This window comes from Lotus japonicus, chromosome 1 (genome assembly GCF_012489685.1).
Source record: "Lotus japonicus ecotype B-129 chromosome 1, LjGifu_v1.2".
NCBI lineage: Eukaryota > Viridiplantae > Streptophyta > Magnoliopsida > Fabales > Fabaceae > Lotus > Lotus japonicus.
Genome location: NC_080041.1, coordinates 110509378 through 110536588, shown reverse-complemented (window position 1 = coordinate 110536588; position 27211 = coordinate 110509378). Strand labels below are relative to the sequence as shown.

Below are 27211 nucleotides of genomic sequence, written 5' to 3'. Positions count from 1 at the left end.
TCTGGTTTGAAGACAGACACGTCCCTTTAGATATACACCCATTCTTCATATCTTGATTTCTAGAAGCCAGATAGCATGGATTCAAACAGTAACCCAGTGATTCCAAAAAAAAAAAACTGAAGACGTAATATTATTAATTAACCACTTCCAAAACCATCCAACTTTGCATTCTATACACCTCTTAACTAATGGAAGAAGGTGCTTGTATCGTCCCCAACCCAAAACAACCAATGCCTCATTCCTTCTATAGCCGGCCGAGTGTTGAAGATTTGATTTCGCTTATGTTGCTGTTGAGGTTGTAGAGCCTACAGGACATGCTGCCATTGAGGCTACGCCAGCTCATGTGGCTGCTGGGCCAATCTTCCCCTTCATGTCTTGGAATCCAGAGCACACTTTCATCGCATTCAATTTGGTAGCATTGGGCTACCAAATAATGGAGTGAGGGTGATCTTCCCCAAAAGTGTTATTACCAGGCCTCGGGTCCAAGTTCAATTTGGAACTGTTGAATGGGAATGGAATCCTTGAAACAAGCTGGTGCAGATATTGTGAAGTTCGTGGTGCATAAGCCGTGAAGCTATGGTTGTTTTATAAGTTTTTTCATTACATTATTCTTTTTTCAGCCAACTGTCACTACTAGAAAAAGTATATTTCACATCGAGGTTTTCACATCGGTTGATGTCATAACCGATGTGAAAGGCAACGCGGTGGCAGTTTTGAAATTATGGTGAACTTTCTGAGACTTTTCACATCGGTTGGGATTAGGCCCGATGGGAAAAGTCATTTATTACATCGGTTTCTATATAACCCGATGTAAAAGGTCTAGGCGGTGGCAATTTTGAAATTTTAGTGAAGTACCTTTTCACATCGGTTGGGATTATGCCCGATGTGAAAAGTCTCTCACACAACAAAACCCCAACACGCACAAATCTCAGTTCACCAAAACCCCAACACGCACAAGTCTCTCGCCGCCGCAAGCAACTCAGTCTCTCGCCGCCGCTCTGGTCGTTGCTCGCCGCCGCTCTACTCGTGACTGGCCGCCGCTCCTGCTCGTGGCTCTTGATTCGCCGCCACTCCTGCTTCGTGGGTTTTTCCGATTAAGGAAGAAGATGGAAACCTAGCTTGTGGGTTTTGCCGATTCAGGAAGAAGATGGAAAACTAAGTTTGCTACAAGGTAAGTTTGCTGGAATTTGGGCTTCTCTGTAATCAGTTAACTACGTCCCTGCTTTAAGCTAATTTTCGTGTTCGTTGGTTGCTGAGATTTTTGCTGCAATTTTTCCCTAAACAACAGAAACGAGCAAGAAAAAGGGAAAAAATTGATTAAAATTCCAAAACTTAGGGTTTCGATTTTTGTTTGTTGGCGTGGAATCAATCTCAAATTCTGAATCCATTTCACGTTTTTGTGAAGTAGAAGCAACACGCACGCACGCCATTGCCCTGCGAGTTTCAACTATTAAGCATCGCGTTCTGCGTTTCCCTTTTCCTTCACCACTTTTGTTTGGCTCATCGGTGTTGCTGGTAAATTTTGCTTTCTATTGTTCTTTGGATTCGGTTAATTGCTTCATTTTAAAATCGTGTTTGGTTCTCTGTTTTGTATTCTGTTGTGTTTGGTTGAATTGGGGGTTACAGAAAGAAGACTCTGTTTTGGTAACGCATGATTGAGAATATAATCAATTATTATTGTTGTTGATAGTGCTTTCCTGAACTACTTTTGCTTCTTTTGTTTCCTGGCTTCCGAATCCTACTTTGTACACTGCCAATTTTATCTACACTGAATTGGGTTTTGCAAATTCAACATCGGAGTTATTATTGAATGAAATTGAGCATTTTCAGAATTCAGAGTGTTTGGAATCAACTACTTTTGCTTCTTCAATTAACTAGTTTTTTGTGTACACTGAACTACTTTTGCTTCTTCAATTAACTAGTTTTTTGTGATTTTCAGAGCAAGAACCCTCGTCTGCGAACTCTTCCAGCCACTCCAGCTCCGGCAAACTCTACCAGCCATTGCAAAACTCTTCCATCTTGTTGTAAGTTTGTTTTCACTTTAAAACTATTTTCTAAAACTGGCTCTGAATTCGTGAATCGTTTTTAAACTTATTTAATTTGAATGCTTGTTCATGTTCGATTTTCTTCAATTAATTTTTAGGTTGTCTTTAGTTTATGATTTGGAAAATGTTGATGAGTTTGGTTCTAGTGTCAATAATGTTAAGTTTGTATCTAGTTTATCACAATTCTCTAATTTAGTATGTGTTAATTTTCAGAACGTAGTTATGGATCGTAGTTGGATGAGAGCTAATCGATTAAGTGATGAGTTTGATAAAGGAGTGGTAGAATTTCTAGAATTTGCTGAAAAGAATCTTCCAAACAATAAGGGGCTTTTTCCATGTCCTTGTGTTTCTTGTGGGAACCGGGACCCAAAACTTACTAAGGCTGAAATAAGGGACCATCTAGCTTGGAAAGGGATTTGTCAAAATTATACACGATGGATATGGCATGGTGAAGTAGTAACTCCAAGTGTATCACAAAGAGAGAAAGTATGTGTAGATACAGATGATCGGCTGGAAGACATGATACATGATATTGGAGAAGAATCATTCAAGAGAGCGCATGTGTATGATACTTTATGTAAAGACAAGGAAGAACCTTTGTACCCGGGATGCACAAACTTTACACGGTTGTCAGCTGTGTTAAGATTGTTTAATTTGAAGGCGAAAAATGGATGGAGTGATAAAAGTTTCACTGATTTGCTTGGATTGTTGAAAGAAATGCTTCCAGAAGGTAACACAATGCCGAATCGTCATTATGAAGCCAAGAAAGTATTGTGTCCGATGGGCATGGAGTATGAAAAAATACATGCATGCCCTAATGATTGCATCTTATACAGAAAAGAGTTTGAAAACTATGATCATTGTCCGAAGTGCAAGGCCTCACGCTACAAAAAGAAAGATGGCGATTCCAATGATGATGTGAGCACAAAGGGTCCTCCTGCAAAAGTGTTATGGTACCTACCAATAATTTCAAGGTTCAAGAGATTGTTCTCTAATGCAAATGACGCAAGGAACCTTAGATGGCATGCAGAAGAGAGAATTGATGATGGAAAAATTCGCCATGTAGCTGATTCTTTGCAATGGAAGAATATTGATGGGAATTTTGCCAAAGAGTCGAGAAACCTTAGACTTGGACTTGCTAACATTTGGGCAGTTTGTTGCCTTTGGATTAGTAGCTTTAGAGTTCTTACTATCTTATTGCTTTAGTAGTTCGAGACTTTACTACCTTAGTCTTTTCTTTAGCTTAGCTAGTTTATCTTTAGCTTAGCTAGTTTTGGTTACTTTGTATTTTGGCTTTGGACCGTTTCCTTGGTTTTTTCCAAAAAATATTTGGCAATGCATGATCAATTATTAATGATCAATGAATATTCAGCTCAAATTACTGTGAAAAAACTGAAAAAAAAAAGGAAAAAAAAGGACATTTCACCTCGGTTAGAAAATCAGCTGATGTAAAATATGTATATAAAAAAAAAAAAGAGTATTCACATCGGTTGCGAAAAGAACCGATGTGAAATGTCTAACTTTCCACATCGGTTATTTCCTACCAACCGATGTGAAATGTATACTTTTCACATCGGTTATTTGATTCGCCCGATGTGAAAAATTACTTTTCACATCGGTTGTACAACCGATGTGAAAAGGTGGTGACATACTACATCACCCTTACTTACATCGGTTATGAACCGATGTAAAAAGTGATTTTGGCCCGATGTTAAAAGTAGTTTTTCTAGTAGTGTGTCATAAAACCGACCACGTAATGAATAAATATATATTAGAAAAGAGTAATTCTTAGCTTTTAAACAAAAAGAACTATATCTATCTTTAATATTAATTAGTTATTACTAAGTTTTTCCTCTTGTAATAAAAAAAATAGTTATTAATGATCTATTATGTTATTAATTACATTAACTAATTAGTTTAATTATATTTTTGTCCGCAAATTTGTAATAATTATTTGATTTGGACAAATAAGTAAATAAATAAAAATAAATTTATTTTAAATTTTAAAAATAAATAATTCCTAATTTGTTTAAATTATTACAGACTTGATTTCCATCAGTATCCATCAACACACTAGCCACCCCTTGTGGTTTCCTTTTTAATAAAATTAGTTCTACGTATTTTTAATTTAACTTTTAATAACCATTTTTTCATACACAATTATGAAAAATTCCATATAAAAAAACAAATTATTTTCATCAAAGAAAAGGATAATTAGGAACATTTAAAAAAATTGTATTAGGAGGAGCTTTTATATATATAGAAAAAGTAATTTATTTTCTTATGAAAATTATTATGTCGTGCTCTTATTTATGCTATGACTATCTTTCTACCATCACTTTTGTTGCCTCCACAACCTTCACTACCGCTACCACCATGGCCACCTTCCACCGCCACCACTACCCCACCACCTTTATCATTGTCGCCCCCATCATCACCTCAACCTTCCACCAACCTCCACCATTGTCGCTTCCACCGCCACAACGATTGTTCCCATAAGGTAAGGTCTACCTCCACCACCACCACAACATTTGTAATCACTACCACCGCTTCCACCACTCCACTCCACCATTATCACCACCTCCATCACCATCGCCGCTATCACAACTTCTACCATCAGCGTCACCTCCGCCCTCTGCGACCACTAGCTTTGTCGCCACCGCCACAACCTCCACCACCACCACCACTCTGCTATTGGATGACAACCACCTCCACAACAATCAACATCACTGTTGTTAGGTAATATCGACCTCCATCCTCACTACTACCCGACACATGAAGACAGACACATGAAGACAGAAGAAGAATGAAAATAAGTTTATTTAGGAAATATAAGCTCCTTAAAATTATATTAGGAATAAACACATGAAAATAATTATAATATTATTCCTGTGAACAAATGATACTTCATAAAAAAAAATCTCAAATTTAATTATCACTTAAATTAATTCCACAAAATTACAATTAAATCTGGGTTGGGAAAATTATATATATTTCGCACCACCAAATAATAATAAAACGACATGTGGCGATCGCGTCATTATTTTTCATCATCGAGAAAATAATATAAAGTAGTAAAATATAAACACTCAATTAAATAATACAAGTCACATATGCCATAAAATAATTTTATCAAGCGTGGCATGGATAATAGTTCAAACACAAATACACGATAAAATAGCGAGCGACGCTAGAATTACAAAAATTAAATAAATAAAATAATTTATTTAATTCGAGGTCTGACACTGAAGATTGAAGCTTTAGGGTAGCTCTCAAGGATGAAGGTGAAGGTTCATGGTGTGTTTCTTGGGCAGAAAAGGTGAAGGTGTGGTGGTTCGGCCAGAGAAGGAGAAGGAGACTGCTTCACTCATGGACTTCTCATGATAAAGGAAGAATGTAATGCTTCAATTTCCGGGGGTCACAGTAATAATCTTTCTCTTATAAATATGCAACGGTTTTCATCAGTAGTTTGCAAATGCGGATATTTTTTTTCCTTTTCAAAGCATTTCTAAAACATGTCATGCATACTCCCAAGTCTCAACCATAAATAAATATACATCATTGATTTGATTTGATAATTGCAGCACGGAAGCTATGAGGAGGAGGAGAAGATTGTGTTCTCGATGGCCGCTGCGAGAACAAGCTGTGGAGGAGAGTTATGGTTGATGTGGTGAGTTGTATTTCTATGTAGTGTTGAAGAATGATTAACACTGATAGCATAAAGGGTGAATGAGTCCTTTGTTTTTCTTTCTTTTTGTATTCTGGTTTAAGATTTTTGATGTTACTAATCCTATCATCATCTTTTACTCTGATTTTTTGTTGATATATATCTGCACATACCAAATAGAAATGAAATGAGAATTCATGTTGCTGCAACTGGCTTAGTGAAATTTTTAGAGCTCTGTGCTTTGATTTTTAATATGTGTGAAGGTTTTCTTTTTATTGTTATAGTTTAGCTAAGAGATTTGATTGTGGCACTTGGTTCCTCCTAATCATGGACATAGTTTTCTGCAGTTGTTGACTTATCTTAGAATTATTGGCACTCTGACATGACATTATTGAAATTCAAAGCAAGGGTGTTATGATGCTTGCTCATCAAGATGTACTTTAGATTAAGAACATGAAAGAGTGACCATTACCGTGTTCTGGTCAAAATTAGTTTATTTTATCACACTTAATGATGACAAATTTGCACATAAAATTTCATTAAAAGTTTGTTTCTTCTCAAGTCATGGCTAGAGTGAATTCAAGGAAAATAGTATTTTAGATATCCATTGAAGCCAATGATTCCAAGAACCCCTTGCTATATTCTTCATACCTTAATCAACAATATTAGTATTAGCTAGTCATTAATCACATCTGCGGGTATCTCATGCATAATTTATAAAATGACCGAATTCAAATCAAAATCATCTCCTCAAGGGAATTTCAGCAACTAAATAGTGCCCAGCCCAAGTAGTCTATATTTTCATTTATTACACCTTCAATAATTGTTTTTCATCCTAGTTAACTTCATATCTCACACAAATCCAAAATTACTAATAGAATGCTCCACTTGATCAGACTTGAGTCCCTTCATCTCTACAATTCTACTGCAGTAGTGTAATTGCCTTGAACCGGACAAGGTGAAGTACCCACGGTTTACAAGACGATAGAGTAGACGAGTAGGAAGGACTTACCTAATTGGTGGCTGCAACAGTGTTTCGTATGTTTCTGTCACTGCATTTTGGATACACAGTGAAAAAATAGGGTCAAGCTAAAATGGTGGAGGTAACCAATTCTTTTGGAGGAAGTGAAAATGGAAGAAGGAGGTGAAGGAGATGCTAGCTACATGGTTATTTTGTGAGGAGTGTATCGAGATCATGGACTTTCAATGCCCTTCCCTTCTCTCCATTTTGTGTGCAGATTTTTCTGTCACATGATGGAAGACCTTGGATTTTTCTGTTACAACTTAGAATGCTCTCTACATGGTTATTTTCTTATATGAAAAAACTACTCACAAAAACTTCCCCTTAAATTAATTTTGACTTTAAAATCAATTGTAAAAAGATTTACAAACAAACCCTCATAAATGCTATCTCACATACGATTTACGAAAGAAACTAGTGGGGCAAAAAAATGCTTTTCAATCATTTCTATAGAAGACAACAAAAATTTGAAATTTACGATTTCCCGTACTTTTGTTGATAAGAAACTCAAGGTGTGGGGAACTTTGGATGGGATGAGGTCATAAAACTTGCTCGCCTGTCGCAAAAAGATTCCAAAAAATGGTTGTCACAACATAGAGAACTGCTGTTACAGTTAAGAATGCCTGAAATGATCCCAGCCAGTGCACAAAATAACCAGTTCCAATTGTGCTTATGATAGCTGCTAAAGTTCCAGCCGAATTTGATATTCCTGTGATAGTCTTGACATTGTTAATGAAAGAACCATTGTGAAAAATCAAAAGGAGAAAAAAGGGCACTATAACACATTTGCTCAGCTTCTTACCATGTAGAATTCCTGCATACTGTGGAGCAATGTCCTGTTCGTGTAAAATGTGTGAGGTTAAGTTCTTAATAAGATATTTTTAATTTCATTTTGAAAATAAGTATTAAATATATATATTTTTTGAATTTTAGGGTACATGAAGATTCTGTGGGTTGAACTTACTTGTATGTTGAGCATAAAGCCAGCCTGGCTAAAAGAACTCAAGCTTAAAGCTGCAGTCAAGAGTGTAGCTGCAATTGCAGGTGTTTTGGCATAATTCAAGCAAAGCAAGGCCCCTGCTGGTCCCATGAATCCAATGGTCTGTAATTTATTATGTATGAGTCAGATCATTGTTGTAGATGCATGTCCTTGTAGTTCCAGTACATTACTAAAATCAACATGAATAAGGAAATAGTTTTCATTCCATCTGATATTGGTCTCTAATTGCTTCAAAATGAAAGTTATCTAGAGTTCTTAGATCTTACAATCTTAAGTATGTTTCTTCTATTGTGGCTGCTTAACATCTGTCCAGTGGTCATTTTTATTTATCAAGCATTCTAACTACAATAAAAGTCTTATCTCACTAAGTGAGGTCGGCTATATAGATCATTTGATAAATATTAAGCATTTGTTTGCCGCAGATATAACACAACCTTCCTCATTTTCCTGGGTTAGAGCCAACAACGACACAACATGGGCGGAATTTACTAAGCATTCTAACTAAAAAAACAGCAAATAGTATCATCATGTAAATGCAACCTTCTGCATGACGGGTCTGGAAGTGATACCTGCATAAACTTACGGACAAATGTTGTGGGGTACCCTGCATTGATTAAGAAATCTGATGAAGCACCAGCTAGATAACCTGAAATGGCCATTGTTGCCCATGGAATTGCACTGAACCAAGCTGCCTGCTTCAAGTTCACATTATATACCTACATAAAGAAGAAAAAATTAGTCATGATAGAAAGTTCCAGGCTTCTGACATTATAAGAAACTGAATATCAATGAATTTTCGGCAATTTTAACCCTCAGAAACAGGAGAAGACAAAGTGGGTAAGCTGTAGGCATAACACACTCTTCCTCCTTTATCTGAGCTTAGGATCGGCTATGCATCAGCATAGACAGAGTTTAAAATGGCAATGTACTTTAAATAAAATCAAGTATAGATGCCCCCTTATATGTGCACTTTATAATAAGCTCGCCAAGAGGAACCACATCCACATTTTTCAAATAACATAAGAAACAAGACAAGAATGAAAGTAATTACACTTTTGAAATAAACTGGCATCCATGAGAGGAGAACAAAGTAGCCCTGCAAATAAAGGAAGGTTGAGATTAGCATGCCTAAAATCAGATTCATGATAGCAAGTCTTTCTCTTCACTCAAATAGTCAAATGCAAATAGAACTCACCCAATTGTTAGTTGCATTGGCAAATATTATAGCCCATGATGGTAGTTTTGATAACAGAAGACCTAGTGGAGGAAATTTATTTCTTTTCTTAGGAGAACCAGTTTTTCCAGCTTGGATTACTCTTAGTTCTGATCTGCTGATGAAATTACTTTCTAGAGGATCATCGGTAACCCGATAGGCCCATGTCATCACCCAGAGCAGCCCAAGAGATGAGAATAATATAAAAGGACCAGAAATTCCAGTAGTGGACAACATAACTGGTGTCAGCAACAAGCCTATGACATTGCCCATATGAAATCCAGCCATTGAGATTCCAACTGCACTTGCCCTCTCATTACTTGGAAACCACCTGTTCAAATTTGAGGATTAGACCAGCTTTCAAACTGTATTTTGGATCCACAGCAATGAGATGCATAAAAGAGAAGCCTACTAATTAGATTTGAGCTCATCCTTCAATATAAACAAGAAATGTAAGGATTGAAAATGAGATAGGTTAGGCAAAGAAGCAAACCAATATTTTATCCACCAAGAACAAGATTGATATGCTCAAATCTTTAATACTTGGTTTCCCAGATTTGCATCTGTTATACCTAATAGCGTGTTTGGATTGGCAGTCGATACACAATTCAAAAGCATGATAATGCTAGAAGCTGTTAGAAATAATAAATATAAAACCATTTATATAGCCTTCATCCAACCGCTTAAGCTTTTGGGATAATTAATTCATTGACATGGTATCAGAGCTTCTACGACCAAACGGTCTTGTTACAAATTTTGGGGCTCCCAAGTGCAGAACCAAACATGTTTTAAGTATTTTTTTCTGAAGAGGATTGTGGAGGCATCACCTTGATAAAAGAGTGGTCATGGATGGAAGAGCCACTCCTTCAGCTAGTCCAAAGAAAGCACGAACCACCAACAACCCCATTGTGGAGTGGTTGGCAGCCAAAGGTGTAAGCAGAGTTGCCAGAGACCAAAAAAATACACCCCAAGCCATCACCCTCTTTCCTCCAAATCTATCCACCAGAGCTCCTCCTATCACTGAAGAGAATATGTAGCCCCAAAGGAATGATGACTGACAACAATGCAGCATGAGATTTGATGTTAGCCAATGGCTCCACCATAAACAAATAAATGAAAACAAAGCAACTGATTTGGTTTTGAAAGAAGCTTTTAAAGTCCATTTACCGTTAGAAAGTATGAAAACGAGAAAATAACACATCTCTTATTATTTCATTAAATAGTGATTTGATATGTGTTATCTTCCTGTTTTCATGCTTTCCAATAACGAAGAACTAAATATTAGAGTGCATCGATTTGAATCCTATAAAATCACCAATTTTATATTTGTAAAAGCACATTTTATCCAATAGTACTAGTTATTTTGTTTTCAGCCATTGGTTACAAGAATTGTTCTCATTTTGGTACCTGAACAATGCCAAGGAAAGAAGTGGACCAAGCATGTTTTGCAGCCAAAGGAACAACAGCCACAGACATAACAACACGGTCAGCATTACAGAGGCACATAACACATGCCACCAAACACACCACCTTGAACCTCTCTGGGATATGATAATTGCTAACAACACCATCTTCTCTACTACCTCTCCTTCCCACAAACATTTCCCCATTGATTCCTTCTGCAGTGCAGCACCTCACACTCCAATGCTCTATTTTTCCTCTGCTTCTTCCCTTCCAACATTCCAAGCCTTTTGATGAGATTTTGGACTCAAATCCCAAATGGGCCTTCTTAAAACTCACAAAGCTCAAATGGGGTGTCAAGGAACAACGAGAAGAAGAAGAAGAAGATCGCCAACGTGAGAGGAATGGTGCTGAGTTTGTAGTAGCAGCAGCCATTGGAGGAAAAAAAAAGTCAAACAAAACTAAACATGAATTCAATGAATGGTTGGAATCATTATGTGAAAATGATGAAGATTGAGGTTCTCTTTGTGTGTTGGAAGAATCTCCGGATGGAGGGTGAGTTTGGTGGAACTGTAACGCGTTCAACAATCAACTACCATGAGAATTGGATTGTAAGTGAAGAAAGAAAGAAAGAAAGAAAGAAAGAAAGAGAGACAAGCTGCACCTGCACGCACGCACACAAACTAGCACAAGCACAAGGGTTATTGACGAATTTCAAAGGGATTGCGTGGCACCACGTGTGGGAAAGTGCACGTGCCATCACGTTTAACAACCAACGACAGCAACAACCTCAGCTTCTATAAGTTTTTTAAGTACGTACTTTTATTACTGCTTCCACAACATTTCTCAAAGAAAAATAAATACATACGATTAAATATTATACACGTCCCCATATAATAGTTCAAGTAGTGGGAGCTGGGGATATATGGGTTGGGTAGGGGAAGGTCAAAGATCGATTTTTGGTGGGTACAATTTATTTTTTTAATGTAAAAAGAATATATAGACAATTGAAATTATGATGAACAAAACTAATAATTTTTAGCTTTTGGTATTGTCAACTATGATTTTATATTGTTTCTTAGATTAAGTCAATTTTTTAAAGAAAAATGTTAGACCATAAGATAAGTTTCATTATTTTTTATTTTTTTATTTTGGTACGGTCAATTTTTTTTATTAATGGATACCTTGACCGGCTATCGATATTAAAATAACTTTCATTATTTTCTCTCTTTAAAGAGAAATTTTTATCAACATTCAAAAGATTTCATGGCTCATAAATATCTTGCTAGTGATTCTATCTTCTAGGTATATCCCATCGGAGAACAGATTTGCCCGTCTGGAGAGGGGTCTTACGGGCTTGCAAATTCATTTGGGAGGGCTTCAAATTTCGTTTTGGCAAGGAAACAACGTCAGTGTGGTATTCTCATTGGAGTGGGATGGGGAAGATGGTCATTTCGCACTCATAGTGTGAAAGACACTTAAGTTTCACACTCAAGAGTGTGAATTCACCAACTAGTTAGAAATTAATTTCTTAATTTTAAAAATTTGACAATCTCGCACTTATGAGTGTGAAACACAACTCAGTTTCACACTCAAGAGTGGGAATGCGCCAAGTGTTGAGAAATTAGTTTTTTTAATTTTTAAATTTATTTTAGGCTTAATTGTAATTTTGGTCTCTGACGTTTACTAATTCCACAATTTTAGTCCCCCACCTAATTTAATTACACGGATGATCCCTGACTTTGCTGCCCGTCTGCAATGTTGGTCCTGTCGTTTATTTGTTAACGGAGGAGGCTTACGTGGATGTCCAATTGGAGAGAGAAAGAAAGACTGAAGAGAGAGAGAAGCACATGAGTTGCACGTGAGACCTGCAACGGTCATTTTCTACCCTCTTCCTCATTAAAAAACAGAGCACCGTGAGGAAGATGTTTCGAAACTTGAGATTTAGCGAAAAAGGAAAAGATAAAAAACGAACGAGTCCCTAGAGGCGAGGAAGAATGTTAAATCAGTTGTTGGTCTCTTTCTCTCTCCAATTCAACTTCCACATCAGCTAAGTGACCATCAATGTAAACCTCCTCAATTAACAAACAAACGGTAGGACCAACGTTGCAGCCTGCCAGCAAAGTCAGGAACCATCTGTGTAATTAAATTAGGTGGGGCACTAAAATCGTGGAATTGGTAAACGTCAAGGACCAAAGTTGCAATTAAGCCTTTGTTTTAAAAATTTGTATGTTCAGACTCATGAGTTTGAAACACAACTCGGTTTCACACTCAAGAGTGTGAATGAACCAACTGTAAAGAAATTAATTTTTAATTTAAAAATTCGTTTTAAAAATTTGTATATTTCACACTCATAAGTGTGAAATACAACTCGATTTCAAATGTCCAACGATTGAGAATTTAAATCTTTAATTTTAAAATTCATATTTTAAAATTGTACATTTCGCACTCTAAAGTGTTAAATACAAACAACAGTTAGAAAATGAAAGTTTCACTTACTAAGTGTGAAACGGTTAAACGCAGAAAGAAGAATATGAAGAGATTTCATTGAGTGTGAAACGGTTAAAACGGGTAATTGCACTTACAATGTTTTTATTTTTATTATTTTTATAGGCAAATGTTAGTTGTTAGTAAATTAATGCAAATTATCATTTCTCATAATTCGAACCCTGACCCTCGACCTGCGATTACCCTATAGATCAACCATGTGAACTACTCATCCCACCCTCGCACTTACAATGTGAAAGACATAAAAAGAAGGTGAAGAGAGAGTGAATGAAAGTAAGAGATAGAAAGAGGATTTTGGTGGAGAAGTTCTTCAAAGGCTGAACGGACATGATAGGGATGAAATTAAATTTTAAGGGCATTTTAAACATTTTGTTATAAAAATGATAATATCAAGATGGGAGAAATTAAAACTATTGCCCATATAAAAAATTGGGTAATGTTTCATCCACACCTCTCTTTTGAGGTGGAGAGGTGAAATGATGAGAGAGATAGGAAGAAAAGAAAAAGTAAGAGAGAGAAAATATGAGATGTGATAGATGATAAGGTGAGAGAGATAGAAATAAAAAGAGGTGGAAATGGAGTGTATAAAAAATAAGGTGTGTATATATCATTACCCTAAAAAATTTAATTTGTGCAAAATTCCCGCCACTCTCTCTTGGGTTCTCACTCTCTGTCTACAGTGACACCACGAAGCTCGTTCGCGAAGCTGAAGATGATCATCAAGGTCGTTTGACAAGGGATTCTTTCGTACTCTGATCAGAATGAAGCCCACTCGCAGATTCAACAAACCTAATACCGAAGAATCAAAGGTGTGTTTCATTTTCTCTCTTGTAAAACATTGTGCATTTTGATTTCCGGAGACATAAACCCTAAAACTGTTTGTTTTATGGCAAAATCGAGTTAGATACTGCGAACTAAGTCAAAATTTTCCGTTAATTTTGTGTAGTGAGTAGTAATGGGTGTTCCTCATGTTTTAATCATAAATTTTTACACTGTTTGTTTGGTTTTCCCTTCATTTTCAGCTGGTTTTGGAGGAAGTGATTGGATTAACAACGAAAAATGGCAATGGGTTGGCTTCGAATCCGTCGAGTTCCAAATGTGCTTATTTGGCAGGTTCTGTGGTGGTGATTTATGATGTGAGTTTGGGTATTCAATCGCACCTCATGGTGTCTAATAGACCACCTAAGCCTTTGAGCTGTGTAGCTATGTCACGAGAGGGACGCTTTATTGCAGCTGGAGAGGTAAGGCTCAATTCTCCTATCTCCTATTTTTCTCGGTGTGCTAAATTGCTCTCGCAATTTCAACCTGGGTGTGGTGAAAGCTAAAGGTCTCCTCAAGAGTGCGGCTCTTAGGAATCGAACGCTATGTTTACAGTTTTCCTTTATTATTTATATATTCTTTTTGCTAATATGAATCTTTATCTTCTTGGTTTATTTAAATTTTCTTGCACATAGTGTTTGGTTGCAGGGGAATGGAGGGGAGGGGAGAGGTTTTTTTTTAAGTTATTATGTTTGGTTCATTTTTTAGGAGGGGAGGGGAGAGTTGTGTTTTTGACTTGTGTTTTTGGGAGTTGAGTTATAATAGTAAAGATATCGTGTTGGTTATATTTTCAGTAATTGCACTTTACTGATGCATGCTGTAGTATTGCTCATTCAGTACTTGTTTCGATATGGAAAAGATTGAGAATAAAGAATAACAGATAATGGCTTCATTTTTTACTCTTTTAACAAGAACCTATCTGCTTTTGCAGGCTGGAAGCCAGTCCTCAGTATTAGTATGGGATTCTTCTACTTTGTCTAATGTCTCTGAATTGAAAGGTCATCCATATAGAGTTGCATGCATTTGTTTCTCACCTAATGGTTGGTTACTCTTAATATGCTTGCCTTGAATTTTATTACTCACTGCTACTTACTCATTATATAGTATTCTGTCTAAGGTAAACATTTGGTATCTGTTGGGGGATATATTTACCTTTGGGACTGGCGAAGTGGAAAGCTGGTAACTAAGCTTCAAGCAACTTCATCGTGTTCTACTATCTCCAGTGTTGGCTTCTCATCAGATGCAAAATTTATTGTAACTGTTGGCAAAAAACACTTGAAATTCTGGACACTTGGATCATCTAGAAGTACTCGACAAAATGGTGGGCTGAGCAGAACCACATTAGAAATACATGAAAAGCTTACCAATCTTTCAATTCATAAAGAAGGCTCTTTTACAGCTATAGCCTTTTCTCCAGAGAGCAGTATCAGCAATGATAATTGTAAACGAGCTGGTGATTGCTTTCACATATATGCATTGACTGATTCAGGTTTGGTTCAGTTCAAAATGAGTCTAAGATTTCCATTTTTTGGTTGTGATTTTGCAGCATTAGCATTTCATGGACTGACATTATTCATTGGCCATTATTTCAATATCGGAATACCCTTTCTTTCTGTTTACTGGCATTTTGTACCTTATCCAAATCTTTCTGTATACAGGCATTTTGTGCCTAATCCGTTCTGGATTGACGATACAAAAGTCTGTGGCCTTGAAGGTATGTCCTACTCATTTTCATTTTCATTTTCATAATAGATCTAAGCATGCCGAAGGTATCTTTCAAAAGGAGAAATATTGATGGATGGAATTTTCTTTTGATAAGCAAAAGAAGTTTCATCAATATTGTTAGAAATAATGTAAATAGGTTTAGTAGTATCAGTATGTAATTATGATATATATATATATATAAATTATGTATTTATGTCTCTTACTCTATATTATCCTCTGTTGTGTAATTCTAACTGAATGGAGGTGACAAAATAAATAGGGTTAATAGTATGTAATTGCGGTAACTGTAAATTATTTATTTATGTCTCTTAGTATATATTATCCTCCGCTGTGTAATTCAAACACACAGATTCATGTATAGCAAAGTAAGGTACAGGCTCATCAAAGAAGGTAATATCAACTATGACAAGGTAACGACGAAGATACGAGGAGTAACATTTGTAACCCTTTTGAGACCTAGTGTAACCCAAGAAGACAATCTTGTGAGAGTGAGCAAAGAGTTTATCAAGCTTGGGACTAACATTAAAGAAAGAAACAAGTATGAGCCAAAGGCTAGAGGGGGTAAGGGGTGGATAGACTGATGACGGAATAGAATAGAGTAGGAACCTGGTAAGTTGCAACTGACCAGTAAAGGCTTGAAATAGTTTTTCCATGTTCAAGTAAATGTTGTTCTAAGCGAACCTGGAACATTCTTACCCTGTTTCTAGTTTCTGGGATGTCATACTTGTAGAGTTGATCATTCCTTTATGAACTGTGTTATTGTAAATTTGATTTATTAGGGGAAGTATTCTCTGGCGTTGGATTATAGTTCTTCATAAATTTTCATAATTTCATAATTATCATTTTCAGGTTCAGAAAGCTTTTGCACTATCAACATCAGGAAAGCTAATTGCTTGTGCATGCAATAATGGGGAAGTCCAATTATTTACCCCAATATCTCTAGAATATGTGGGCAGTATATTGTATTCAAAGGCCCAAAAGTTGTATGAAGAAAACAACAGTGTTTACCATGCTCTAGTTCTTGAACAAGATTTTCAACAGTCGCCTGCTCTGCCTGATGCAGTCGCATGCAAGTTTTCAGCCACAGAAAAGCTTGGTGAGTGTCTTGATTTGGTAACTGTATTTAACATAACATTACATTGTTCATTGACATGCTGTCAGGCTTCAGGATTAAATTGGCCCAATCCAACTCAGTTATGGGTCTTGAATTTGGAAAAGCTACAGTAGAACAAACAAGAAAGGGGCTGGGGTAGCTGGGAAAAATGGGAAGTTCGAGATAACATGTCTTCGCTTTTATGGGGGAAATGGTAGTGGGGTAGCAGTCAGTTTTTTTGCATTCTGTTAGTTGTGGAAAGGAGCATTGCTCTGGGGTATTGCAGATTTCATCTCTGTAATGCATTTCTTTCATTATGAATATTCAGTTCCCCTTATCTTAATTTTGTGCTCTCTGACACATTCTTTTACCCAACAGTGGTTATTTACAGGGATCATAGTCTTTGCATCTGGGACATCCATGATGTGAATCAGGTAAATGATTTATTTGTTATGTCTGTAATTATAATTTTTTCATGTTTGTGATAGATTAAATTCTTGCTTCCGTATTCCTTTTCTTGTAAAATAGTGGATGATGCAGCGAACCGCCCCCCCCCCCCCCAATTTTCTAGGAGATAAGGGGTTTGTTAGTGGTTAATGAAGAAAAATATGTCCTTTTCCAGGTCACCAAGTGTTTTATGCTAGTTTCACATTCTTCATGCATTTGGGATGTCAAGAATCTATGCTGTGAAAACATGCATGATCTGTCTTCTGTATGCACTGCTAGAGGTTGTTCAGGGGGGGTTTCTTTTGCAACTTGCTCTGCTGATGGTACAATTAGACTGTGGGATATTGCTACGCAATCTGAATTATCAAAAAATGCTGAAGAGCTGAAGAGTGAACTATTGGGTTCTTCATGTTTAGGTAACTCAAGATAGTTGACAAAAGTTCTCAGTTCACTTCTTAAGTATCTACTACTCACATGTTGTGTTCTTCCTTTTTATTGCTGCAGTAAGTGCTGGGACTTTTGAACGTGACACCGTTCAGTCAGATCTTACTAGTCAAGAGTTTCGATCTCTAGCTGTTAGTTCGGATGGAAAATATCTTGCTGCTGGTGATTGTAAAGGAAACCTTCATATATACAACCTTCAAACATCAGAGTACACATGTTTTCAGGTAAGTTCACTCACCTGAGTTTATTTTGAAAATTATTATGCAATACAACAATATTTGAGTTCCATCCATTATTCTGGTGGTGGTGCACATTTTTAGGGTGCTCATGATGGAGAGATTCTTACATTAAGCTTTACCTCGTCCACCCAAGACATATTTGGGGAACTTGAAACAAGCAGTCACTTTCTTGCTTCTGGTGGACGAGATTGTATAATCCGCCTCTATGATGTAAAAAGGTGTGGTCATGTGATTTTTAGCCTAACCTAGTTGGTTGGTAATGAATTTTAATGACTCTATAGTGCATATGCAGAAATTTTGATCTCATTGGCAGCATTGATGATCATTCGGCTGCAGTCACTTCTGTCAAAATTAGCAGCAACAGTTGCAAGATACTCAGTTGCAGTGTTGATAGGTATGTGTAAAAATGGAAAAGAATTTAAGGGGGGAAAGAGAAAGAGAGAGATTGGGAAATTGTAATGGGATATCCTGCTAGGTGCAGTCTCTTGATACATATATAATATATAAATTTGGTTAAAAGTGAAGTACAATGTGTAGTACAAAGTACAAATGCATATGGGCCAGACCCATACACTCTCAATAATCTACATCTAACTGATAACCCTAATTCTTCGCACTGCCGGTCAAGTTGGAACACAGATATTAATCAAGCCAAGTTTGTTACAAATGAAATCATTACGCACCTCACTCAAAGCCTTTTAAACACATCCGCAAGATACTCACCTGTCCTCACATAGGAAGTGAATATAAGGTTTTGTGGAAGCTTCTCCGGGATGAAATGACAATCCGCCTCAATATGTTTAGTTTTTTCATGAAAGACAAGATGTTACGAGATATGAATGTCAGTCTGGTTATCACACCACAACTTCATCAAAGAAGTGCTCCCAACTCTCCTACCCACATAAACTCATAAGTAGTTTGAGCCATAGCCCGGTATTCAGCTTTTGCACTTGATTGTGCCACCACATTTCTCTTCTCACTTTCTTTGATATCAAATTCCCTCCCCAAAACACACAATAGCCTGTGGTCGATTTTATACCCATAGGAGATCCCCGTCTAGTCAGGATCCTTCCTTCACTTGCATGTGTCCATGATCTCTTTGAATTTAGGGACAGGATACAAGTAACCTTATATAGCTAAGCTATGCGGTTACAAATTATAACCTTATCTAGCAGAATGTAATCAGACTCTCTGATTCTCACAACTAACCAAAGTCTAACTTCAGCTGTGTAACTAACATCTATTTACTTAGTTACACAGTTTACATATACTGTCTAATATCTCAGTATACGATACCTTTTCTCGGAGCTATCTTCACGTACTTAACAAAGTGAATTTGTGTTCCCAATGTGTGTTAGTTGGGGAGGAAATAAACCTACCTACAACACTCACCGGGAAAGCAATATTTAGCCTGATGAGAGTTAAATAATCTAAAGTGACTTACAACTATATGACTAACAGTTATACTAACAAAATTGCTGCGCATAAGCGAACAACTAAGAATATTATACATAGAAGAGTATAGTGAGTCAGAGTGAGAGAAACACATAACTAGACACATTGCATGGAAATGTTGATAAACTTATTTAAAATAATCCTTGTTGGTTAAATTGGCCTTTTGATTATTATGTGCTTATTCTATATGGCCACTGGTTTCTAGTTTTCAAACTCTTTGCTATGATACGATAACCAGTGAGCATAGTATTATTTGTATGGCATTGAATGGTTTACTCAATGATTAACATTATGCTTTTATTTTATACAGTTTTATGGTGCTTCATGATGTAGTGATAGCAGATAATGGTCATAAAATTTTGACGCAACATCGTCAAAGGGCTTCACAATGTGGAGCTGTTTATGACATGGCTGTGGATCTGACATGCAAGACTATTGTAACAGTTGGGCAGGTAAAGTAGATGTTTGTTAGGAATGATTCTGATGTTGAAGTTCTAAGGTGCCTCCTTTGGGAACCTCCCGAGTAAATTCTAAAACAGTCTGTCCAAGTAGTTTGTGCATCTGTCAATTTGATAACATTATCACTCAATTTTCATATTCAGTGCTAATGGTTACTAATTTCATCATCATACATATAGGATAAGAAGATAAAGACTTTTGACATGGCTGCCCGGAAACTAATTAGGTCATACAATCATGATAAAATTTTTGGGGAACCTATAAAGGTGAGCTTCATTCTTTGAAAATGATTGCAGACATCATCCTTCTTTACCAGAAGCTAATAACATCAACAGGTTACAATGGACCCAAGCTGCACCTATGTGGTCTGCTCATTCTCAAACAAGTCCATCTGCATATATGACTTTCTAACCGGTGAGATGGTTTCCAAAGCAATGGGGCACGCTGAAATTGTTACTGGTGTCATCTTCTTGCCTGATTGCAAGCATATAGTTTCAGTGAGATTCTTTCATACTTAATGTTCTTTTTTCTCCGTACTTCTTTTAGAAACTATAAGGCTTTATTATTTATTCAACTAATTTTTTTTAATTTTAGGAAATTAGTAATGCATATGTTCCCCTAAAACATTTTAGGAACACTCATTTGAAAGATTCTAAAAAGCATGAGTGTGGAAAGGATCACTGCACATAATGATAAAAAAGTAAAAGATATTGTTGCCTTTCTCTTTTGTAGCCATCAACAAATTTATTACTAACATATCCATATTCAGGTAGATGGTGATGGCTGTATTTTTGTATGGAAATTGCCTTCTTCATTGTCTTCTAAGATATTGGAGAGAATATTGGAAAAAAATAATCCATTGTCTTCAAGAGGCTCAGCTCAATCTCCTACTTGTAGTCCTCTATCATTTAGCAAAGAGGAATGCCAGCACTCCAAGATCAATACTGAGGGTGTCTGGTCAATAAGGAACGGCAGTCAAAGTGGAGATGGAGTGCTTCATCCAAAAAGTTGTGATAGAGAGGCATCACCTTTTAAATTTACTGTTTCAAGACTTCCTAAATGGGCACAAGCAAAAGTGACCAGCTGCAATAATGTATGCAAGAATCTTAATTGCACTTCATCAGAGGTATCTATATTCTGGATTGTTTCTTTTTCTTTCTGAGAAACTCCGTTGTATTTAAGTCATCTGCTTACCTACAGTTTAGAAGATTCAGAAGATTGCGTATGTATTTATCAAAATCTCTATGGAATTTGGAGATCTATACTGTAATGGAGCTATATGTATTAGTCAGCATGTTCAAGAATGGATTTTAAATACTTGGTAGGGAGAGCTTTGCCTCCCATAGTGTCCTACCTGGCTTGGGTAGGATTGCCTTAGAGGAGGATACCTGTGGTTTAAACCAATAAAAAAATGCATATTAAATCTCACTGACAATATTTAAGGATGGAAACTGGTATTTCAATTGACATTTCAGTTTTGGAATGTGCAAGACAAAACTAAATCCTTCTAATGAACTATTTCTTGTCATTTGTTGGATAGATATTTCTGAGTCTCTGTCAAACCATTTGTGGTTATTGAAGTTTCAGGTATAGGGATGTTAACAAAGTCTGCATCTGCTTCTGATCGTAATTATTCTCATTCTGTTGTAACAAGATTTTAAGCCCAAAGCCCTATCTATAATCAACATTTTAGGGTGAGGATCTGTGGTTGTCTAATAGTAAACCACCCATTAATCATTACTAGTATGTACTGCCCAATAAACGATAACTTGTAATAGAGGGCAGGAATACAAAAGGATTAGGAAGAGTTTGCAATTGTTACTTCCATCCGTCGTAGTTCTATCAGTTTTGTTACTAAGTTGGGACTGAAATTTTTTTTTCTATATGTTTTCTATTGATAAATCCAGTCCAAACTCAGTATCAAAATTGATACAAGTACTAAGACTGATGGAAATTCCCAATCCGTATTTGAGAGATCTGGATTCTTCACTAATCACTACTGAAATGCTCAACCCAATCAAAAGTGCCTCACTATCTATCAGCTTTTCCTATTTATTCCAGCCCACCCTTTATTACAAATTATTGTTTACTAAACAGTTACAAACTCTTCCTCATCCCTATTTATTCCTGCCTCTCTTTATTGCAAATTATTGTCTATCTGGCAGTTAATCTTATTAATGACTAATGGGTGGGCTGCTAACAGTGTCATCATGGCATTTAAGTAAACTGTAAACCCTGATCAATCGTTGTTGAAGCTTCTCTTGTAACGTTATAAGGGTTTGAAAAAAATAAGAACTCTATTGTAATGATGTCATGCATATAGTACAATGCACATGCTGAAAGCCTGAAACCCAAAATTACTCTCAGCTTCTTGATTACAATATATTGTGTTACGACTTTGGCTAAGAGTCAACTCTCTATTATCTCTTGCATTGATGACGATCAGGCATTTTCTCTTCCATCCCCAGAAGTTCAAATACCATCTGATCATGCTTCTGCATCGCCAGAGACTTTGAGCTCGCAATGTTCTTCAAGGCCTGGAGGTACTTTCAGGTAAGTATAAATCTCAAATCTTAAATCATGAACCTTTGGGGGCATATAAATTCTTTGCTCATGAAGTCACTATTATTTCAGCAACATTGCTTTGGACAACCATTGGTTCTCTGTTTACACTGTTTGTATGGATGCACTTTCCTCCCCAGAGATGCAGAATGTACTTGACATAAAGTTTCCACAGATTCCCGCAAGTAAGTCAAACCCTTTTGCTCGAATCATGTTTCTTCAATCTCATAAGTCATATCTTTATTAATGATAGATCAGGAAATTAAATCTGTCAAATCAACTTTATTTCAACTTTGGTTTGAAGAATATGATTTTGATGACAAAAGCTAGTGTTACTAATGAACATCTTCTGGCTACACTATAGTTTCTTCTGTAGTTTTTAATGCACCTATAGCTAAAGGGTATTTGGTAATACAATCGGAGTTGCTGGCAAAGTGCCTTAAAAATGGACTAAAATGCTTGTTGAACCAGTTGAACCATGAACTATTCTATATCTCCAATTGGAACATTTCTATCCATACCACTAAACCATGGTTATAGTTGAATTTTTAATATAACTAGTTGAACCAATTGAACCATGACTCGGAGTTTGTTGTCAGTTCAATGTTTGAGTTTAGTTTTTAAAACACAATATTGATGGATTGCATGTATTTAATTTGTAAACATTGTATTTGTGTGTAGTATGCAAATGCTAGTTAACTCTATTTTTTCTTAAATGTTAAAAAAGAAAATTTACCTGATAAGAAATGGAACATTACAATAAAAGAGTAGAGGAATGCAAAAGGTTATTCTTGAAAACTTGCATTTGCCTTCTTTATCCTTCCAGAACCTCTACAATGGTATATGTTAAAGTGCTGGATAGTCCAAACACTGGACATATCTAACCAAACTGTCCAGTGGACATTATTGAGCATCTGGACAATGTATGAACAAATGGCTGCTCCTCTCAGAATCAAAAGAAACACGGAACACATTAGGAGAAAAGTGCTGTCATGCTGTGTTGTCTGTTAAAATGGAATAAATCATTTGCCTTATTCATCTTGTTATTGGAGTATGTAAAGTATTTCTATTTGATTTGTGAATGATAATATTGTAGTGATGACATACCTTTACCAATCAAATATTTGTGATCAATGCAATCTCCTCAAACATATGCTTCCGCATACCACATTAGGTTACTGTTCCGACTACTAACAAGATTTGCTTCTGCATAACCCTTTAGGTACTTGTTTGTGGCAACTACTAAGAACATGACAAATGTTTTAACATTTTCCTCTTCACCTTCTATTGATTAGGGATAGTATGAGATGGTTGGAAAATCACTATGGATTTTTAATGTCAAGATAGATCTATTTTACAATAAAAGGAATAATGTATTACATCACTGATTTTCTTTTGAGCTTGTCCCAGTAAAGCTGAAAAAGTCAACTCATCATGAGCAATGACATGAAAATAATTAATATGGTTCTAAATTCTAATGATAAAGTCTGCATATTTTCTACAGTTTGTGGGAGTGCCTTGTGTATCCTTGACCAGTTTGAGTGAATCAATCATTATAAAGTGAAATGCTTTAAGAATTCTTTGGGTTAAAAGGTATAACCGGAAAGGACTTTAAATGTCCATTACTGCTGTAAACTGATACAAATCCTACTCAATCGTAGTCAACCAATAGTATTGGATGCATGCTATTGGAGAATCATGAATCTGTGTACATTCATTATCTGTTCATATGTGATTTTTCCCCTTGGATGCCCTGTTCTGATTTTTGTACAATAGTTTCATGATTTTGTTCAGTATTTAAAAAATTTGCTCTAATCCTATAAATGATGCCTTATTGCAGGACAAGATAGTATAGTGATCAGTAAGGACCAGAACTCTAATGGGCTCAGTAGCCTTTGCAAGAATGAACAAATGGATGTTGTTCCAGACCAGCGTGTTTGTTGCGATGATAGTGATTTTTCTTGGTGTCCTGAACAAGATTCTGACAGAAAAGCAGAGCAGTTGCATTTGGGTGAATCTGGAAGTTTGTCAAAAACAACTCTTGAAGCTAACTCGGATAGTCCATGCTATGAAGAAGACAGTGGTATCTTTAAGCGGCATTTTGGCAGCTTATCAAATACTCACAAGGTTAGTTACTTAGTTTTGCATGCATTGCTGAGCTATTTTCTGGAATAGTAAAGAAGGAATTTAAAGATGAGTAAGGAAAGCAGTGTGTAAGTTTGAATTAAGATCTCCTGATTTTGTCTGTTCTACTTCCCCTCTAGAGAACTTCTTGTAGGCTGCCTATAATTAAATTCAGAATGTAATTTTGGCAATAAAGCTCGTGTATACTGTTAATTATTTTTAAAATAAACAAAACCTGCTTTGAAAATATATTACTATGACAGTTTTTAGAAAAATGGTGATCAGGTCTGAACTGTTGGATCAATTGAGAGGAGTCTCCGTTCCCAACATGTCATGTATCACCTAATTTGGAAAATCATTGAAAAGGACCCGTGGGTGGTGGCACTTATGTCAGTTCTGTTTTATTTTCTCCCAATAAATTTCACAGCCCAAAGGTCTATTATAATAGTAATATGTTAACCTTTTTCTTATGGAAGTTGTGTTTGTAAATCACATTGAGCAATAAAAATGAAAACAGATTGTTATCCAACTCAGATCTCTGGATTTTGGATTCAAGAATTAAAGGTGTAAATATTAATTTCTTGAAAAATTAAAACCTTCTCCTGCATTGTGAAAAGCCGGAACTAATATTTTGGATATAAAAATGTATCTTACAAGGTTTGATCCAGCTTATAATTGTTTATTTTCCCCTTTTCTTACCCAATGTGTTATCTGTACAGAAAGAGTCAAGGAATTCGTTAGTTAGAAGGTTTTCTGCAAGGTATACTGTGCAATGGGATTATTACCCAGGTGGCTGCAAGAAACTATTTAGCAGTCCTGTCAGGAATACGACAGATAGCAAGAGCTTTGCGGATGAAGCTGCAACTCATATTGTATCAGAAAACAGATCCTTGCTGGGGAAGGAAAGTGAGGAAGTGGGGAATTCTCCTGAACAGGTAAGACTTATAAAACCATGCAGCATTTCCATTAGCGACCAAAGAAGAATATTAGGATCAGAGTAAATGGATAGTTACTTTGTTGTTTGAATTTACCCTCATTGGGTCATGTTGTTTAAGCATTTAGTTGTATTATAAATATACTAACATAATAGGTTTGTACTTTAAAGTTTAAACCTTTCTGCTTGTTCCTTAATATATTTTTATGCATTCTTGACTCTTTAAGTGATCCTTTGATTCCTTTCTACTTTCATACTTACACAAAGGAATTGTTAAAAACCTGTTTTTTATGTCAAGTAGAACAATAAACGACTTTACTCATATTCTTACTGCTTAAAATTCTTATTGTAGGAGCTAAAGAATTCAACACAAGGTTTGACAGATTCAACAACTGAATCTTTGATCATATGCCCTGTGAAAGAAAATTCAGTTGACAATCAACTCCAGGTAGGTACAGATCAAAAGGAAGGTGACTGTGAAGGGAGTGAACAAGAAGAAACTATAGCTGCATGCAAGAAAGCACTTGATAACTTGGACGCAGCAGCTGAGAGTGCGGTTCAATTATTTTTACAATTAGAAATGCGTAATGGGGAAGATGTTTCGAGAGGATCTGGAGCTGAAATTCTGAATGAGGCAGCTGAACTACTTCCCCTAATTGTTGACAAGGTTAATGCTGTTGCTAGTTTGGTTCGATGTAGGAAGAACAAAAATTGTTGAGAAGGTTAGTGTTGAGCTTTGACCCAAATGAGAAAACACACATCTCAATACATCAAGAACAGTAATTTTAGACTCAAACGTGGAGGATCAGTGCTGACTTTCAAGTGTTACAGAATTGAAACCATTGTTTGGTAGATTATGAATATCAATATATTAACATAATTTTTTATAAATATAAGTCTGATAATTGTTCTCAGTGCAATGGTAAATTTTGAAATGGAGTTATATTGCATAATGTTATTAAAGGAAATAAATATATTAGTTATATCAACAAGTGCATATACGGATATACTTTCGAAGTACTTTTTTTATTCTAAATTGTATACAAAATTAATATTTAATTCACATTATATATGATACAAAATTCACAAGGGGTTGAAAAATCGATCATTAGAAGCCGCATTTCATCTTTTATTACACATGAATTGAATAAGATTGCCTCAAAAAGATGATCTCGGTCAAAATAAAATAAAAAGCGAGAAGGGGAGCTTTGTTTTTTTAATCTGGTAGATCCATATATTCCTCCATGTGGAAAAACTCTCCTTATCGTAAATCCTTTCAAGTACATCTTCATCAGTCTAACTCCCTCCACTTTATCATCAAAAAGGAAAAGGCGAATAATCAAAAGCAAACACAATCTTTTTTTATACCCTCCTTTCACCTTTGCAAACCAATTTCACTGATGATTTTCATGCAATTTGAATACAAAATTAAAACACAGCTATATGCATCTCTCTCACCCTTTCTTTGTTTATCTTAGCTCACTATTTTTTTCTTTTTACTTTCACATTTTCAAGGTCTTTAGTGAGTATGATATTGCTCGTCTACACTATAAATTAATAGCTAGACATTCCACTCATTATTGGAATATTTAATTTATAAATCCCTAGGTTAGTATCCCCAAATATATCCCTCCGGGGCATGCTTCGATACTTTGCCCCCTTTGTCTTGCTTTAGTAACATGCCAAATTTACATTCTCCATTGGGATTCATTCACTCTTGAGTGTGTACGGCCCAAAATCATTCTAGTCGAGTAAATTCAATTCACGATAAAAATATTGATGTTGGGAAGTCATTTTATAGAATTGGTTTTAGGGTAGAAAATAGTGATAATAGTTTCAGCGTTGAATATAATCAATTGTAACATATTTTACAGTTGAGTATCATAAGTATTACTCAACAACAATCATATTTTTAATATATTTATCTACACATGAATGAATCACTTCAATTTCAATTGAATTTTACTATAATCATTTGAGAGTTGTTATTCGGACCCCCCACATCTATTTGAACCCCATTTAAAATGCAAAAACACTTATCTATGCACTTTCAAA

The 27211-nt window shown here is 35.9% G+C and overlaps 3 protein-coding genes across 4 annotated transcripts; 2 read left to right on the top strand and 1 right to left on the bottom strand.

The window, feature by feature from the left end:
• On the top strand, positions 1 to 7791 carry LOC130729201 (uncharacterized). 2 transcript variants are annotated; one of them, XR_009015904.1, is made up of 4 exons: positions 1 to 1515; positions 1940 to 2024; positions 5630 to 5715; positions 7667 to 7791. XR_009015904.1 is itself a non-coding variant. In XM_057580860.1 (4 exons), the coding sequence occupies exon 4, from the start codon at positions 2268 to 2270 to the stop codon at positions 3249 to 3251; it is 984 nt and encodes a 327-aa protein (XP_057436843.1). In that variant the 5' UTR covers positions 1 to 1171; positions 1409 to 1515; positions 1940 to 2024; positions 2259 to 2267; the 3' UTR covers positions 3252 to 3443. The 2 variants fall into 2 exon arrangements, 1 of the variants encoding a protein (XP_057436843.1); XM_057580860.1 differs by lacking the exons at positions 5630 to 5715; positions 7667 to 7791 and adding an exon at positions 2259 to 3443 and having other exon boundaries at positions 1 to 1171; positions 1409 to 1515.
• LOC130729200 (probable anion transporter 3, chloroplastic) lies at positions 7030 to 11021 on the bottom strand. Its single transcript, XM_057580859.1, has 8 exons — positions 10354 to 11021; positions 9774 to 10000; positions 8929 to 9277; positions 8785 to 8829; positions 8303 to 8449; positions 7698 to 7835; positions 7536 to 7569; positions 7030 to 7442 (listed from the first exon to the last, which is right to left on the bottom strand). Exons 1-8 carry the CDS (start codon positions 10780 to 10782, stop codon positions 7273 to 7275), a joined length of 1539 nt encoding a protein of 512 aa, XP_057436842.1. The 5' UTR covers positions 10783 to 11021; the 3' UTR covers positions 7030 to 7272.
• Positions 11022 to 13495: 2474 nt separating this feature from the next.
• On the top strand, positions 13496 to 26090 carry LOC130729199 (uncharacterized). Its single transcript, XM_057580858.1, has 20 exons — positions 13496 to 13664; positions 13878 to 14096; positions 14606 to 14714; positions 14792 to 15163; positions 15333 to 15388; positions 16249 to 16495; positions 16871 to 16926; positions 17115 to 17355; positions 17444 to 17607; positions 17704 to 17840; positions 17915 to 18016; positions 19388 to 19529; positions 19716 to 19802; positions 19872 to 20033; positions 20306 to 20662; positions 21983 to 22089; positions 22171 to 22283; positions 23939 to 24225; positions 24942 to 25157; positions 25509 to 26090. Exons 1-20 carry the CDS (start codon positions 13617 to 13619, stop codon positions 25872 to 25874), a joined length of 3588 nt encoding a protein of 1195 aa, XP_057436841.1. The 5' UTR covers positions 13496 to 13616; the 3' UTR covers positions 25875 to 26090.
• Positions 26091 to 27211: the final 1121 nt, after the last annotated feature.